The sequence below is a fragment of the Gymnoscopelus microlampas genome, assembly GCF_963454915.1.
Source record: "Gymnoscopelus microlampas genome assembly, chromosome: 1".
In the NCBI taxonomy this organism is placed as follows: Eukaryota; Metazoa; Chordata; class Actinopteri; order Myctophiformes; family Myctophidae; genus Gymnoscopelus; species Gymnoscopelus microlampas.
In genome coordinates, this window is record NC_139962.1 from 38,870,213 (window position 1) to 38,888,950 (window position 18,738).

Here is an 18,738-nt window from a genome sequence, read left to right on the forward strand (position 1 = left end):
AATCACAAGCTAATCACAAGCTAATAACAGCAGTGCTGATATATGTTACGATAAAGTGGAAGATTGTGAAACATATAGATTAACCGGTAATGTTTACATTTCCCAGTGGGGAGAGAAATCTACACATTACACATGTATGTGTACGTTTTCCAGCAGATTAGAAATGTGGATAAAAAAAAGCAAATAAGCATTCTGACCACATGCTGACACCCAACTCAGAATGCTCTCAGGCGGTTAGATTAGATCCAATCCAGTATAAATATATTTACTGTACTTTTAAACACAACAAACATTGACCAAGTAATCTGCAATAAAAAAAATATATAAAAAATATTGAAACAACACAATAAAAAAAACAAGTACCAAAAGTAATATAAGCAACTAGAAAAAGTGCTCCTCGGAGCACAGGTCTCCGCCAGGTCACGTCGTTATTGTGGCCTCCTGATGGCGCTATATCAGGCCAATGTGAAAAGGGTGGCATTTCTTCCTCGGCCTAGTGGGAATGAGCGTGCATTCATGATTTGAGGCATTTTGTTGCAAAAATGTGTTTTGCTAAATTAGACCTGCTGGTGGCGCTATAACAGGCCAATGTGAAAATGGGGGGCATTTCTTCCTTGGCCTAGTGTGAATGTGCGTGCAAATTTTCACGGAAATCACACGCTGCGTTCATGATTTGAGACATTTTGTTCAAAACGGACCAATCCTGCCAACTTTGGAAGCCAACCTTAGCCAATCAGGATGGAATATGAAATATCGGACAGCTCCGTCTTGATCACATGACTATAGAGATACTGTTTACCGATTAGCGTGATATTTGGATAAAATCTGTAGGAGTAATATCAAAAACTGTGTTTTGCACAAATCGGCCTACTGGTGGCGCTATAACAGGCCGATGTGAAAAATTTGGGGCAGAGGTTCTGCTGTGGCATCGAGGGAGTGTGTGTGTTTAGTTTCACAGCGACCGGGGCAACGGTGGCGGAGATTAGCTGTTAACAGACAGAAGGACGGACACACACACACACACACGGACGGACGGACGGACGGAGTGTAAAACATACTCTCTCGCCATGCCTTCGGCCTGGTGGAGACAATAAGACCAAAAGAAAAAGACAGCAACCACTACACCATGGCTTGCCAACTCGGACGGCATGCTCATCGACACACAAGGCCATCGGCCGGCCTTGTGCCCAAGGCCGGCATGGGCACAAGCACACCTAGCGGCTTGCTCGAGCGCTCTCACAAGCCTCAAGGCTTCATCATTAGCCATATTTCTAAATATTCTAATCTGATTTGAAGTTGTAAAACAAGTAAATGCTCGAATCCTAAATCATACCTTGAACAGGAGAATGCATCACATAATCACTATGTCATTCATTATCTTAAATAACTGGCAAAGCGCTTTGACATATTGGTCGGATTGGCGGTGTGAAGTACAGTAGCTGTGAGGGCCGCGTATCCCTGATGCAGAGGATATTGGCAGCATAATATCCATATATATTTATTTTCATAAAGGTCTTAAAGGACGACTTCACCACTTTTCAACATATCTTCATATAATAGGTCCTCACTAATGCTCATGATAAAATGGTATTTTTTTCTAATCAGTCTGTGTCTCAGAGGAGGGCTGTAGACAGTTCAGAAACCCGTCTGCCAGTGACATCATCGATGGGGAATCCAAGCTAATAGAAACTGCAGGCTTTGTATTCCTGGAAAGTTGCAATGCAATAATAGATCCCATTGTTCTCGCCTTAATAAAAAACTGAATAAAGAAATTGTAATCTTTTTGGGAAAAAATATCCTGCCTAACGATGATGTCACTGGTAGACGGGTTTCTGGACTGTCCACAGCCCTCCTATGAGACACAGACCAAGTAGAAAAAAATTGTATCATTTTATCATGAGCATTAGTGAGGACCTATTATATGAAGATATGTTGAAAAGTGGTGAAGTCGTCCTTTAAGTTGTAAGTGGTTGTTCAGCTAGATAGATTAATAGAAATAATGCCAGGTTGTGTTTGGCTAATCGCCTGACATAACGGAACCATTTCTTACAATGAGAAAAGCTTCTCATAGGACCTGTGTATGTATTTACAGATTTACAGAATGTATTAGTTCCTCCCAGCTAGTCTCTGCACCTCCTGCACAAGGACATAATTTGTTCTTCAGAAAAAAACATTTCTGAGGCTATTCTTCCATGATACTGTGGAAATTGTCAATATGCAATATATTGTCCTGAGCCCTGCACACTGACTCTTAAAGGTAATGAAAACTGTCGATTGGCCATGACTGAATTCACCAGCACACTATATGCCCAGCAACTCAGCCCATCTCGCCACTGCACCCCTGTCTGCCCTTCTCCGGTCCTGTAAATACCAAAGGTCTATCTCCACGCCGTTAATTGTACAAAGGGCCTACAGTATGTGCTTATTGTGTGTTTCCACATGTATTGTTCATTAACAAACTGCCTATAAATATTTGATCTGGGAAAATTATACAAGCTTTTTGTTTTGCCTATTTAATTAAATGGATCTGACAAAGCCTTGTTGTTCCCGTAGCTGATGCCATCACAGAATGTTGCCACCTGCACAATGCTGCATGATTGCCTGTATGGAATTTATTAATGACCAAATAATTATTGCGATTTGAATCAATTTGTATTTGGATCATTTTAATAGATTTGAATTCAAATCAGATTTTATGAGAGAATTGATAGTTGTGAGAGGAATCGTAAAAGGACAGTGAAGCTGATAACCGATAAACGGATGACCAGTAACTGTTAAACCCTGATAGGGCTGATACCTCAGTAGCTGCTGCTCAATCAGGGCTAAAGTGCTACTGTGAACAGAACTGTCACTGTGGAACATGGCTTCCGGTTGCTGCTTCATCAAATGCAATTTTCAATGATCAATTCCATTCTCGAATGATGCTAATGTGATTCATAAATTATCACCCGGCATTTGTTGTTGCCCTCGGTTGCCAACTTGCCTATGGCTCAGACTGATACACCGATGATACCGGATGATAATCTACATATACAGTATAAATTAGTGTCAGTGTAAGAACTTGTTTTTTCCAATACAAATAATGCAAAGTTCATGTGTATAGCAGCAGGCTACGTGGCAAATCAAAGGAACTTTGAAATGTCAGCTTTTTAATGACAAATATTGCATTAAATCACATACATTTCTGTGCAATAACCCTAAACCTGAGCCCATTTTCTTTTTTTTCGTATTTCTAATTAGTAGTTGAGCCAGCCAGTGGCGTTTCAAATTAGTAGGGACTCTGAAAGTGCTTTGGTATGCTGATCAATGCCAAAATAATGCAAGAGTGGACAGAATATTCATAGAGCCATATGAAATCCGTGTTAACGGAATCGCGGACGGAATCGCGGAAATGACCAATAAAAATGGAATTGGAATAAAACACGGAATATTGCAGAATTTGGAAAATAAAAAAAAAACGCGGTAATTTTTTTTTTTTTACCGCGATTTTTTACAAATCCACGGGACACCACCATTTTGCATGGCCACATCCTACTTTATAAACAGTAAAATCCACGTAGAAATAGTCTTAGAAAGACGATAGAAACAATAATACATGGGCGATGCCATTTTGCGCATGCTCAGACCGAATTAGACCGAATTATTTTGGGAACATTTTTGCGTATAACACAACAAGGGCCATGTATGGACTGTTATATCTTGAACATTTCTTCATTTCCACTTACCAGACACTTTTTTAATGGTAAAAATGAGCATAAAAAGCAAAATACAGAATTCAGAAATATTAAAATGGAAAAAACAGAATTTGGGAAAAAATAAAACGGAATTGGGAAAAAAATAAAACGGATTTCATATGGCTCTAGTCTAAATATTCACACACCTACACGTAACTGAGCCAGTAGAAACTGCATTTTGCAGCATGCAGAAGTAACACATCCGACCGCATGCAAAGTGGAATAAAGAGGTAGTCCGTGATAATCTCATCGGACACACTCTTGTATCAGCACCCAAATTGAGATTAATGCTGCCGGCTATTTAGACTCAGTGCGGGAGCTTCTTGATCCAAACCAAGTGATGCAAACCTGTTTACAAGCTCAGAAAGCACTGCTGCAGACAGAGCGTGAAGCAACCTAAAAGGATTTCACTTGTACATTTTTTTACAGTTTCCCAGGCAATGGAGAAGTTTTTCCATTTGTGATATCAGTGGGGAATAAACATTGGATACATGGTTGGATGGATTAATGGATGGATGGATGAATAGATGAGTGGAGGGACTAAATGGCCAAAGGAATGAGGAATGAACAAACAAATGCACAAACTAGAAAAGGGCACTCAGTGAATTGCGTATCTCTGCCAGACAGACAGGGTTAGATTTGCTGGGGCATTCCATGCCTGTACATCACACTGGTGTCCCTATTTTGGGAGAATGTTCAAAATTTGCCAAACTGTGTCTTTCGACAATACAAAAAATAGCAGATCTACAAGCTCACATTGTCACAATGTGGCTACTTTCGCCATTTGATGTATGAAGAAGTATAGAGGGCTTAAATCCCCCCCTTCTTTTTTTTTCTACAAATCTAACCCTGCAGACAAGGCTGAGTTCATTATGTGCTTTCTTCTGCTTTTCTTGAAGGTGAAGTTCTTTAGTTGGTAAATCCAACTAACGCAACAGGTCATATTCAATTGACATCATTTATTCATAATGATATAATTTATACCCCCAAATAATTGCTCTACGTCGCACCGCGATGACACGTTCTTTTCGACAAGGGACACCCTCATACGCTGAAGTATAAATGACTTCCAGCTTAATTTCCAGCTTGGAAAATGATCTCTCTCTTGGTGGTTTGATGGGACGGTGGATCTGACATTATTAATTCTCAAAATGTGAAAAATATTCTTACCAAAAATAACGTGAACGTCATGATGAGAAAAATATTCAGGGATTTACTTCCTTGGACTACTGGCAGCATGCTAAAGACATATGGCACTGATCAGTGTAGTGGTTTAATGAAAGGAATGTACAAATGAACAAACAAATAAAGAAAAGGAACAAACTGGTGAAAAGTTTATGACCAGCAATGAACAACCTCTCGATATTTTTTGTTTTGATGGGCAAGCCGGTCACCCAGGCTGTCCGAGGCAAAACAGAATGCTGATACTGAACTATGCAGAGCTCCACACAATAGGCCGGCCCAGCGGTCTGGGCCAAAAGAGCCTTGGCCGGGGAGATTCTCTTCATACCAATGTTATTACTGTTGGAGGTCCGCACTGGCTGAACCCCACAACAAAAGGTGGTTTCATCCTATTAATGGGACAATAATCACTATTATCATTTATCACGATAAAAAACACAATGATCATATTGCAGAGATTTTGATTTAATGTGAAATTGTCCGTCATTCACTGGACCTGAGTTGGCTCTGTACTTTTTACATCTACACCAATCTACAAGCTCACAACATTGTGAGCTTGTAGATTGGTCGAGACGGATAAGATTGGTGTTAATTGCAATTATTTTGGTCACAATAATCACAACATGAAATCTTCATATGGCCCCGTCCCTAAGTGAGACGCTAACATGTAGGTTTGCTGTGTCTCATTACACGGAGTGGGCAGACAGAAGCACACACGCATTCTGGGATCACCAAAACACAACGCTCCAAATCGCCAGGGTCGATCCCACTGGCGTGGGCACAGCAGAGCTTAGCCCCTGCCCGCTCCCCCACCAACCTCAAGGTTGGGCAAGAGTGAAAGCAGGGTGAAATGGAACCTGCGGAGGCATGTCAGTAATGTTAATTCCGGTTGACCAGGCATAAATAATATTGTCAGATGAATTAGAGATTTCTTTTTTTCTGCTTCTACTGACGCCCCAAGAAATGTTGAGTGGAAGGGCCCGCAAGCTTCTTTCCAGGAAAAACAGTTTCTATGAATTGCATAAATTCATATTTTGACTATTGGTCCGATGACACGGCATTTGAAGGGCACAGTTTTAAACCTCCTAAGAAGGCTGAGTTCTCAGACTTATTTCCTTTAAATGCTGCTCTGGATTCCTTTTCTGCCCTTACAAACACACACACACACACTCACACACACACACACACACACACACACACACACAAACACGCACACACACACACACACACACACGCACGCACGCACGCACGCACGCACACGCACGCACACGCACACGCACACGCACACGCACACGCACACGCACACGCACACACACACACACACACAGCCAGTGTCAGATTCCTTTTCTCTCTGGCACCACAGGGTCTGCTGTGACATCACTGACCCAGAGGAAGCCAATTTTCCTATTTTTGGTGACATACAGCCAGGAAAACTCTCTCTCTTTCTCCCTCTCTCTCTCTTTCTCTCTCTCTCTCTCTCCCCTCTGTGCCAGTTTCTCACTCTCCTCTATCTTTCTCCCTTCCTTTCACCCCTCTCCCCCCATCTTTCTCTCCTTTGTCTGAGCTTTCTTACACATTCACAGTATTATGTGATAAGAGAGGGTTGGAGGGTGTGAGACAGACAGCCTGTCGTGCGAAGAGGCCATCGCCCAGGCTGGGTTCGCCCGCCTGTCTTGACATACATATCACCTTTAGGGGCGATGATGTAATGCCACTATTCAGGGTCCGTGCGGGGTGAAGTGATGGTTCACTTAGCGTTTCAGCAGCCCATTCTTCAACGGACCGCCGGGCCTGAGCAGGCTGTCTGCTGGACCGCCTCAGTCTCCGTCCAGGGTTCCCACGGGGACAAAAAAACACAGACATAGTGCCATCGATGTGTTCAGGGAAGAGTGCTGCTTCCACCTTTTAATGGCTTTATTGGTGTGAACAGTGGGTAAATTCCATAGCATCTGTGTGATCTATGAGAGTGTCTCCGTGAGGTCATATTCATTTCTGAGAGTTCTTTTTTTGCTCCCTTCTTAGCTGAGACCAGCCGCTGGCCAATAGAGTGCCTTTACTGTATGTAGCTTCATTTCATTCAGTGCATAGCCTTGGGTACCACATTGAGGCCACACAGCAGCTCACCGTTTCCTCTCAGATGAGTTTGATTCTGGCTGCTGAATGAACTTTTGAATATTGAATATTTTGTCTATGCGGACGTAATCCACATCTGAGCTCTGGGCCGGTCTGCGGGACCAGAAGCGTCTCCGCTTCCTCCCACGCTGAAAGAAATGTTGTCAGGGGGAGAAATATATACATTCCCACAAAGGCTGTGTCTGAAACCGCAGTGTGTTATTCTGTGTCTCGAACTACGTCGGATAACCCAATCCTTTAATGGTTCCCTGCCCAGCCAACTTACACTTAACCCCTGTGTCCAGCATAGCCAAATTATTCTAAACTAGCCATGAACCGAAGCGCTGTGATCCAAACACCACTCGCAGATACTCGTGTGGCGGTGCCTTGGTGGTCAACCTCGCGTTTCGGGAGCCCTTCCATTTTTGCTGTGAGAAAAGGTACCGGGTGCTGTACTGAATAGATCCCCTGTTTCCTGTTCGGTCTGCCTGCGTGCTCTCTGTCCCTGCGGGTGATGTAATAACATGGAGTAGAATCACCAGTGAAACACCAATAAACTAAACACCTAATAATCCTTTAGATTTCCTGGGTGGGATGGTGTTACGATGTCAGGGTGCGGGTCTCGGAGCATTCATTTAAAGGCTTTTATTTGTTTTTCTTGTTCTTTTTTTTTGTTTTTTTTACAGTGCTTCTGCTTGACAGAACCTTGCGGAAAGGAGTGACATGAGAGATGGCAGATAGAGTGGGTGCGTCAAAACGACAAAGATTTTGGGTCAGAAGTTGAACCCAAAGCGTTTTATAGTACACGGTGTGTAACTTAGCATGAGTCACCCGGAAGCCGCAGAGACCGTGTTCCGCAAACCGGTCGACACTCATGCCTCCACCGACCCTGTGGACATTCCCAGACTCTGACTGTTATTTGTCATTAATGAGTTTGTGCCAACGACAAGCGTGTACACTGTGCATCAGTCATCAGTATGAGTTTCTATGAGGTGTTCCTGTGCTGTGTGTAGGCTGACTACTATCCTTAAAGGGAGTTTCATACTGTGAGACCAGACCAATCCAATTCACACGAAATTGTCAAATCCAAACGTGGCCCAATAAAATAAAAAGTTTGGGGATCCAGAGATGTACTAGGGATCCATTATTTTCTGTTCTGTGTATCCTACAGGCGTCTAGGATGACCCGTTCAGATGAGGACAGGGACACAGGCTGGGACGCCTGGGGAGACTGGAGTGACTGCTCCCGTACCTGTGGAGGAGGAGCGTCCTACTCACTACGACGCTGTCTCAATGGAGGGTAAGGTTCAATTACTTTGCACCAGCTATGATAGTGGGAGGTACTTTCTGGCACAAATCTGCTTATTAAAAACTAGAAGTTCGGCCAGCTATGCGGGCCGAACGTCTAGTGTCCACGCAGCCCCTCAGCTAATGCTGTGTTTGTACGATGAGGTTTGGCAGGTCTGTTTGTCGTATAAGCGATTTTGGGCTTATGTGGGCGCACCATCTACAATGGACTAACTGAGCAGGAATAGTAACATTCACCACACTAACTGTGATTGTTGACAACGTGATTTCACAGCTCTGTGTCAGCTACGTTAGCGTTTGCTACATGCTACGGTAAAAGTGCGTTAGCTTTAGCCGCATGCTAACGGCTCATGTTAAGCACCCCTGGCCACTAATCATTCAAATACAACGAACCCTATCACAGTAGTGGACATAAACATTTGTTATATTAGTAGCAGGCTGCAGTGACCTAAAAGTCTTGACAATAGGAATGACAGGGCGATTTATTAGAGAAATGACGGTGATTGTGGTGTCCAGCTTAGCTCGCCAAACTATCATGGAGCCCTGCCGTTACTGCGTCTGTGATGTCGGCAGGGAGCTGTGTGTCTGAGCGAGTTTTGGATGCTGCTGCTATCTGGAGACTGCCCTCAGCATGACACGACCAATGAGAGGTCGCGCTTTCGTTGTTGCTAAGATACGGTGTGTCGCACAAGGCACATAGCGTCTCTGCCCCATAGCCTGTAGATCTCTCGAACATGATTGGCGTAGCCTGCGTTGCCAGGTCTGCCTTTTGTATAAGTGATTTTGGGCTTATTCGGGCGCGCTTTTGGGGCTAGTTTCCATAGACCACGGCAGCGCTTGTTTCTTGCCCGTTTCACGGATGTGGCAACGAAGGTGCTCCCGCACGGTGAAACATGATCCCTCGCAAGTGGATGACAATGTCCACGCATGCGCAGTTACGTGCAAGCAGTTTTGCGATTACAAACTTTTGACAAACTTACAAACAAACAAACAAATCACATCTCGCGCATGCGCCTTATCTCGGATTGTATTATAGGATAAGGGGTGAGGCAGGGTTTGTGGGGCTGGGGGTTGTATACTCTGTTGGCGAGCCTATTAATGAGCACATCAGCTGGATTCAAATCTATGTTCTGTTTTTGAGAAAACACTAAACATTTTCTGTCCAAGGGATATTTTATAGAGCTGTTGTTCCTGTTAATTTCATATCATTCCATCTGCCACTAAACATATCACTGAAACCTTGCAATCGTGCTTTAGGAGATTACAGTGAAATTTATAGTTTGTGCAGTAACTAAAGATAGTGTGTTTTTGAGTGAGTTGTTAATTTGTTTAACAGCAGCTGGAGGATTATATTTGTATAATACATTTATGTCCAAAACATTAAATGTTTTTCCACTATGCATAATAGTTACATTCAGATGTTTTTCCAGATGCATTTCAGTAATTTATGTTGGTTATTTCCTGAGGCAGGATGTGTAATATTTACTTTCTGATACATTTTGAATTATTGAGACATGGATTTATGGACGCATGTTCAGCATGTATAGAGGTGTGCATGTGTGTGCAAAGTGAGAGAGGAGAGAGAGGAGGGCAGGAACAAAGACAAAGAAGGTATAGGAGGAGACCATGACCATGCGCCCAGAAACCTGTCTGTGGAATAAAGATGAGGAACAGAGAGAAGAAAGGAGGGTGAAAGGGAGACAGAAGACAGGGGAGACAGTTATCTACAGAGGGTCAATGAGAGGACATGGTCTGCTCTCACTGCTGCATACAGATAAATGCACTGGAGGAGAGGGTTTCATTAAACCTATAGTATTTCTGAGACGCCACATTTCCACTCCACCGGTTTCCACATTCAACATTCAGCCTGCCTCTCAGCATGGCAATTTGCTGTGCAGTGTTGCTTGTTCAGGAAGTGTTCCACATCACGGCCAATCTATTTCATACCGTGCACTCTCTCTCCCTCCCTCCTGGCACAACATTAGCATTCGTCTCCATTGTTTCTGACTCCAACTCAACCGCTGCTGAGCCATAAGAAGGGACAGTTTTACTGCTGAAATGTAAAATATATACGGTACATGCTACTAAAGCTAGCTAAGTGGCAGCTTGTGATTACAGGGGCACATTTAGTGTCCCATTCACTGTAAGGGAGACAATAGGGGGAACAAAATAACTCACGCACGTTTGCCTTTGGAATGCTCCGGAGGTGGTTTTTACAGCATGGTTTTGTCATATTAGGACCACTGTTGCTCAATTGAATGTTTCCTGTGGAAGAATGTTTTTTCTCCACAGGGTGTAGAGTTGCCGTTGATGAGACCCAGATGTTTATCTCCCCTGTCAAAGCAAAGGCCATCGAGTAAGGCCTTTAAAGGCTTGTGAATATAGTTGCATTGTTTTTGTTGTGACCACCTTAGTCTACAGTATATTGATTGATTGGCTGACAGACAATTTTCCATAGTAAGTCACATCCCAGTTACCGTGGTCTATACTTTAACGGGTAAAATGTTCAGTTTTAGAGATCGTCTCCCACTTGGCTTAACATACTCACTCACACGTGCATGTGCACACGTGCACGCACACACATACACACACACATAGTATGCCGTCATGGTACTTTAAAGCACTTCGAATAACAGCGGCCATCAAATGACATAATTATTCCCTGATTCCCCTGATTTACTCTAATTACACATGCAGCGGAATGTCTGCACAATGATAAGTCTGAGCTTGGTTTTATCACCCTTGTGACCTGTTCGTCTTTCCTGCCTGTTTGATGTCTGATGAGAGCCCATCTCTTCAGAAGAGTCTTAAAGAGTCCCAGTTGTTCAGCCAGTCAGCCAGTCAGTCAGCCAGACAGCCAGCCAGACAGACAGACAGACAGACAGACAGACAGACAGACAGACAGACAGACAGACAGACAGACAGACAGACAGACAGACAGACAGACAGACAGACAGACAGACAGACAGACAGACAGACAAACAGACAGACAGACAGACAGACAGACAGACAGACAGACAGACAGACAGACAGACAGACAGACAAAGGGGAGTAGAGCGGAGTGGAGTGTGGCCCCAGCTGCCCCAGCCCCTCTGAGAGCACAGCACGTCTGGAAGTGATTGGGGGCCTGATTTGTTCCGACTTCCACTGCAGTGGGAGATTCACACTCCAGTTATTAGAGAAACATCAATGTACAAGCCAGGACACCTGCTGAATTCCTACTGGGGCCGAGTGTGTGTGTGTGTGTGTGTGTGTGTGTGTGTGTGTGTGTGTGTGTGTGTGTGTGTGTGTGTGTGTGTGTGTGTGTGTGTGTGTGTGTGTGTGTGTGTGTGTGTGTGTGTGTGTGTGTGTGTGTGTGTGTGTGTGTGCACGCGCGCGTGCGTGCGTGCCTGCGTGTGGGTGTGCATACAGTATGTGTATGTGTTTGTGTCCGCCCCATTGTATTATGGACTACATCAGGTTCTGTGGGAAGAGAGTATTGTACCCACCAAAAAGGTACACTGCTTTCTCGGCAACAAGCCCTGGATCAATGGAAGCATTAAAGCCCTGTTGAACAGGAAGAAGAGGACTTTCATGGAAAGAGACACTTACAGTATGTGGCCATGGCTGTGCAGAAGGAGCTGAAAAAGGAGATTGGGGTGGCCAAGGATGGGTTACAAGGACAAACTGCAGTGTGGGCTACAGGCTCAGCAGAGCTCAAATTGAAATAATAATGTGTAGCCTTTTTGGTTGATACATTTTCATTTATTTTTGTCATACTGTATTTGCAGTGGCCTCTTGCCTACCTCTCAGAAGTGTATTCAACCGAATATTGAGTAATATACTGTTTCAAAGATTATGTCACAGGGTCTGAAATCCTCAACAAAATAGACACAAGTCCATCACCTGTATTAAACTTCAAAAGTAATTGTGGACAATAGTATATCTTGCATTGCACAACCACTCAGGCAATCATCAGCAGGAGCAAAGGGAGAACAATACAAGCCAGTATTATGCTGTACGCTTGTTGCTGTACCACTTGTGAATAGCTTAGGCAAATCGTCCATTTAGGGGCTCAAAGGCACACCTTGTTCTACCATGGGCACATCTGTGGGGGGTGAAAAGGTGTCATCACTCATGGTAGGAGTGGTAAGGCACTATAACCTAATATTAGGCACTATAACCTAATATTATTCCATCTGGCCTGTTGGTTTGGAACCCGGCACTCCCTGAAGATCTGTGCATCATGTATTGACCCAGGCCATGTAATGACAAGGTCTGCATCTCCTAAATTGCTTGTTGATGCTTTGCCTCTCATTCTTGTTGACATATTCACATTCCCTCTATAAGGTGCTCACATGTGCACTTAGGTGCAGTCGATCACCCCAACGGTGTTGGGCTACTCTTGCATTGCTAGGCGATCTGAAATCTTTGCCTATCGATACGTCTGATGATTTCTAAATGCAAGGTTGTTGTTTTTTGTCACTCACGTATTCCTTCGGGCTGGGGTGGCGCCTGTCGGCAGGAAGTGTTTGCATTGCACTGCAATTTTCGCTATTTAAAACATTTTAAAAAAAATTTTAAGAAAGAAAAAATATTTGCCTAATGAAAAGCCCATAATAGGGCATATCATTAGGGAAAGTGGTTAGGAAATAGCTATACTATCTGTGTTCCTTATGTTTTTCATATACAGTAGGTGGCGACAGGTAGGATTAAACCATTGATATTCATGATCTGTTCATCTTGAAAAGTATTAATCTGGATCAGGGTGATACTATCCTCAATTGCTTTGAAATTACTTAGTCTGATCCTACATCACAAAATATGGGATTTCGAAATCTGATCAGATAGAGATTAAAATCCAAACAGGACCATTTGTGTACATTCAAGCATGCATTGACTATGCACCAGCACGCACACATGCAGAAACACATAGGCACCATAACACACGCACGCACGCACGCACGCACGCACGCACGCACGCACGCACGCACGCACGCACGCACGCACGCACGCACGCACGCACGCACACACACACACACACACACACACACACACACACACACACACACACACACACACACACACACACACACACACATACACACACACACACGTATGCACCAACAACCACAACACACAAAATAATGTAGTCACTGGTCCATGTCTAGTTATGTGTAGTGAGGGCTGTTTATTCCCAGATTGCCCACTGTTACTCTCTTGTAAAATCCCCAGTGCTCATTAAATTATGGTCTATAGTCTAAACATTGTCATTTGTTTTGTAAAAAAAAATACATTTTTAGACACTCATGAACTCCAGCTAGCTCTGTCTACCCTTATAACAACATCCCAGCAGCAGACAGAAATATTGTCTGGTTGTCCACAGTCAAGCTAGTTTAATGAGATGTGTCATACGGCAGTCCCCAGTCTTTATTTGGTCTAAAGTTTTGGCCATTCACTTATAAAGAGAGCAGTGTTAGAAAATAGGATATACATGAACCAGCAGCTGAGTTAGCTTTCAGAGTGACTGGAAGAAAATGTTAGACATTCAGTTAGAGAAAAAGACAAAAATGGTGCAAGATGGTATCTGTCTGTAACTGCAAGCCATTAGCATCTTTGAATAAAAAAAAACAAGGATCTAAAAGCCCCACTAGTGGCCCCTAGAGACCGTGCTGCTCATTACAGCCAACCAGACCAAAGTAGTTTGTACATAGACTATAAAGAAGAAACTATTGACACAGGGAATGGTGACATCACCCATTGGTTTCTAAAGACACGTTTTGAAGCAATTATTTCACCAAATTCAAATCCACCATCTTAGAATTTCCGGTCCCGAAAAGCAACCGAAACGAATGCTATTGACTGGAAGGACAGCGATGGTGGATCTTCACTTCACCAGTAGAAGCCCTATACTTTATCATCAATTTTAAAATGAATGGGACCATGATTTACAAAAACGCATTTCGTGGTAATTGAAAGAAGACTTTATATATATATTAACTCATTCTCTGCCATTGGCGTGTGTGACGTGTTTTTATCCAAAGCCCACACCGCCATTTCGATTTGGAAAAACGCCTGTATCTCACCTCCCTGCTTTTACTATGCTATGCTATGCTTCTTTTTTTTCTTCTTTTTTTTTCACTATTGCCTATGTTATCCTGGGCGCTACTCTCCCTCTGCCAGCCTAGGGAGAGCCCAGAACTGACATTTTTTTTGTGAGGGTACCTATCCTAGGGGACACGGGGAGAACATACAAACTCCACACAGAACTATGCATTTTTGACGAGACATGCTATATTCAACGGCCTATAACAAGCGAACGGGGGGTCGCGATGACATTTTTTTCCCCGCAGAAGCAGAGAGAAACCCTCTGTGTTTAGCAACGATTGGGGGATCGATCATACTGGAGATATTATAAATATTCTGTGACTAGTTGAAAAGGTAAGGAAAACGAAAAATCGCTGGCAGTGGCTGACTTATTTACTCTGGCAGTGAATGAGTTGAAATAGCGATTGAAAACATAAAGTATTTATGAAAATGTTTACTACAGTAATGAAACCAAGTGTAAAGTATGGCCAAATACCCATTCACTTGAAAAGAGTCTTAATTCTTCTGCAACCAGCAGGAGTGGAAATAGCGGCATCCTTTAGGCCATTAATGAGACTTCATTGTCAAAACCGGATCCTTGCCGCCTGAGTTTAAACCGATCGACACTGCCATCCTTAGAGGCGCACACTCTCAGTGGTGGGGCAAATAGAAAACGAAAAGTAAAACATCTAATTATTATTAGTGGCAGGAGGTGTTTGAGGAAAGGCCATGGGGTCACTAAAATTGGTACTTTAATCCAGCTGGTACGAAATGTTTTGTATTTTGGCCTAAGGGTGGTGCTAGAGACTACTACTTAGGGCAGGGGTATTCAACTAGATTAGGCAGGGGGCCACAACTGTAAAATAATTTGGAGTTGGGGGCCACACAATTTGCGCGCGTTAGACCGGGTCTAATTCGGTCTAATTCGGTTCTATTTGACCAATATAAATCAACATTTTTTCGGGTCTAATTCGGTCTAATTCGGTTCTATTTAAGGTTCTAAGTTAAGTTCCAATGAAAGATGGCCTTTCAAGAACTAATGAAGGATAAATAATTTGTACTGTTTTAAGTTTGATAACATAAAAACGAACATATATTTACATCCTACTATAATTCTAGTAACCTCTGTCTGTTTGTCTCTCTGTAGTGGTAGGTGAAGCTACCCGGTTCTCCTCACTGGCTGGAGCAATTGCTCTGATTTTGCACACAGCCATTGACCATTACCATCTGAACTTAACTGTGAAGCCCGTTTTTCAATTTCATCAAATCTCAGGTTCTTATTAGCGTTTTTGTGTCAAACACTGTCGCCATGGTTACGGTGCTGCCCAGCTATGGGACGAACTGCCTCCCGGGTTGCCAGATCATGTGCGCATATCCCCCCACGGATGCGCTGCGCCAACCGGGTATGGTCTAGTAAATAATAATTATGAAAAAAAACAAGTAAGCTCCTCGCGGGCCGCACGTGGCCCGCGGGCCGCCAGTTGAATATCTATGACTTAGGGAGTCAAGAATGTTCCTTAAGAAGGCTCCGGTAAGAAGGCTGCCTTAAGTTATGGGTGTTTCACGCTCTTAGTGCCCTTCTTACCACAGCTAACCACTAAGAAGGCTCTGTAAGAAGCATCTTAACCGGACCTGTCCAATCAATCGATGCCAGACTAAACGATTGTTCCACACAAGTAGTGCTCACAAATTAAATTAAGTTTTGCTGGAACAAGTGGGATTGTACTCTGCCCATCAATACAATAACGCTGAAAATGAACAAGCTTTAATGCTGTTGGTAACAATACCCTTGTTTCATTTTTTTTACTCTATATGACTTCCTCTTAATCAATGTAGGCTATAATATGAACCTTACTGCCTCTTATGAAAGATCTACATAGGATAAGAAGGCTTTTGGGAAACCTGTTTGCTTCTTAAGAAAGCTCTTAAGAAGTACTTATACTTAAGCGTTAAGTAATTTGGTTAGGGTTCATAATTTGGAGAGCATGAATGTACTCAGCAAGTTTCATAACAATTTGCCCATAACCATTTGAGATAACTTGTATGTGGAAAATTAGGGTGGCGCTAGAGGAAAGACCATGGGGCCACCAAAATCTGTATGGTTCATCCTTAGGGAGCATGAAGATACACAGCAAATTCCATTTGCTGTGACCAAAGTGGTGAATGGACGGAGATGGTGCGGAAAAATTGAAATGAGTCAAGTACATTATACCTTCAGCATTGACATCACTGAGCTGTTAGTTGTTATTACTGTCCTCTATCCTGAAAGAAACCTGCCCAGGCCTCCAGCCCTCCACACTGTTGTTGTCTTTATTTGGCTCAGTACTGTATGTTCAGGAGAAGATGAATGGCCATGGCTGTAGACATTCCCAGACCCTGAATGCATGGTCCACACACACGCACACGCACGCACGCACGCACGCACGCACGCACGCACGCACGCACGCACGCACGCACGCACGCACGCACGCACGCACGCACGCACACACACACACACACACACACACACACACACACACACACACACACACACAAATGCTTGCACATGAACAGACATAGCACACAAACAGAATGTCCGATCATGCTTGAACGATATGTGCATCTCAAAGGGAGAAAGAAATTAATTGCTTCATTAATAAGGAGACATTGCTCACTGGTCTCACTGCCTGATTTTCCTTCGAACCAGTTGAATGGTTTAAGTGTGGTCTACAATATCTGCTCTGGATGGCAGACTAGACTGGTCCCTTTTCACACCAGGACAAATGAGCTGCTACCAATACCAATGTTATCGTTAGCTGGTGGTGAAAATGCGCACTTTGAGCAGTTAATGCACACCCAGAGATAGAGTGTTGTTATTGTTAGTAACAAGGTGGAACGGATTTAACAGCATATCCACTCTGTCAGTGGGGAGAGGGCACTTTTCACACAGGGCTCAGGTTCATTCTGACACTGTGTGTGAGTGTGTTTCTGTATGGGCGTGCGTGTGTGCGAGCCTGTGTGCATTTCCATATATACTATATCTGCGCTTTCTGTTTCATTTGATAGTTTAGGCTCAGACAGAGCCTGAGGGAAATAGTGAGGTGGCTGCTTGCCGATAGAGGTGTGTTGGCAGGTGACATGTACTGCAGATTGACAAGTGTATGTGTGCGTGTGTTTGTCTGTGTGTGTTCATTCAATATCTAGTTCTGTGAGTTGAGAATTAGACCACTGTCAGATCCAATTGTGGCCCTGACATCTTCTCATAGGCAGAACTCTTATGAACTCGATAATTTCTTTAAAAACAATAGTTGATGTCTTTCAAAAAACACTTAAACCCTGTTATAGTATAGTATGTCAAATAGTGGAAATAGCCTATTTACAAGCTCATAAGGCGTTGCGTTGCGGTGCGTTGCGTTGCGGTGCGTTACGAGCTTGTATCTGCTATTCTAGCCAGATGTTTGCCTATTTTTGCCTAATAGGAAATGCCCAGAACGAAATGCTAGGTACGCTAGGGGTTCATGTAGACACTTGTTTTTGTTTGGTGCATGATTCATTTCAATCTAGTTCATGTATTTTCTTACCTGTTGGTTTCTGTTAGTGTTAATAGTGTTTCCTGCTTTGGCTTGCTCTGCAGAAACTGCGAGGGCAAAAACATCCGCTACAGAACCTGCAGCAATATGGTGAGTCTGATTTTTAAACCACATTAATCCTGACATCCCTTTTGGGCATATCAGTATAGGCAACTGTCACATTAAAAAATAAGTAACATTTCTCCAGGAAGAGCGAGATCCCAAACCGATTCAAAAATAGCAGATCTACAAGCTCACAACGCGTCACAATGCGACCCATTGTGAGCTACTGATCTTGTAGTATTTTTGAATAGCTGAACTATTAAATAGGGCTTAAGTGGTTAACAATAAGAATAATCATGTTGAATCTTGCTCTTATCTTGACTTACATTAATCCCGAGTACGTTATTTGCAGAGGAAAGAAATCTAAAGAGATTTATTTAACTGCTGGTGTTGCAAATTTGACATAAATTGTTTCAAACTAGTATCTTTTATTAAGCTTATAATTCCTGTTGTTTTGGCCACTAATGGAAGGTTCGAGACAATGTGGCCAGTGTGCTAATTTGGAAGAATAAAACATTTAGGCAATAAAATCCTTCATGAGGTGTCCAGTTATACTGTCTCTTATATGAAAATAATGGACACCTTCCAGCCCATTAGACCTGGCTATCCACCCAGGCCATGATTGTAAATATGTAATGTAAGTTTTATGCCTGCTGAGGAAATATGGGATGCATTAGCTGTGTTCCTCTAACAGAAAGATGGAAGCAGGCCTCCCACCTCATGTTA

The 18,738-nt window shown here is 43.1% G+C and overlaps 1 protein-coding gene across 1 annotated transcript in view; it reads left to right on the forward strand.

Annotated features, from left to right (window-relative positions):
- Nucleotides 1–18,738, forward strand: part of adamtsl3 (ADAMTS-like 3) — a 156,507-nt gene that overhangs the window by 76,443 nt on the left and 61,326 nt on the right. Inside the window, exons 4-5 of the mRNA XM_084041445.1 lie at nt 8,200–8,327; nt 18,015–18,060. Of these exons, the coding sequence (XP_083897571.1) occupies nt 8,200–8,327; nt 18,015–18,060 (174 nt within the window). The remainder of the gene's footprint in view (nt 1–8,199; nt 8,328–18,014; nt 18,061–18,738) is intronic.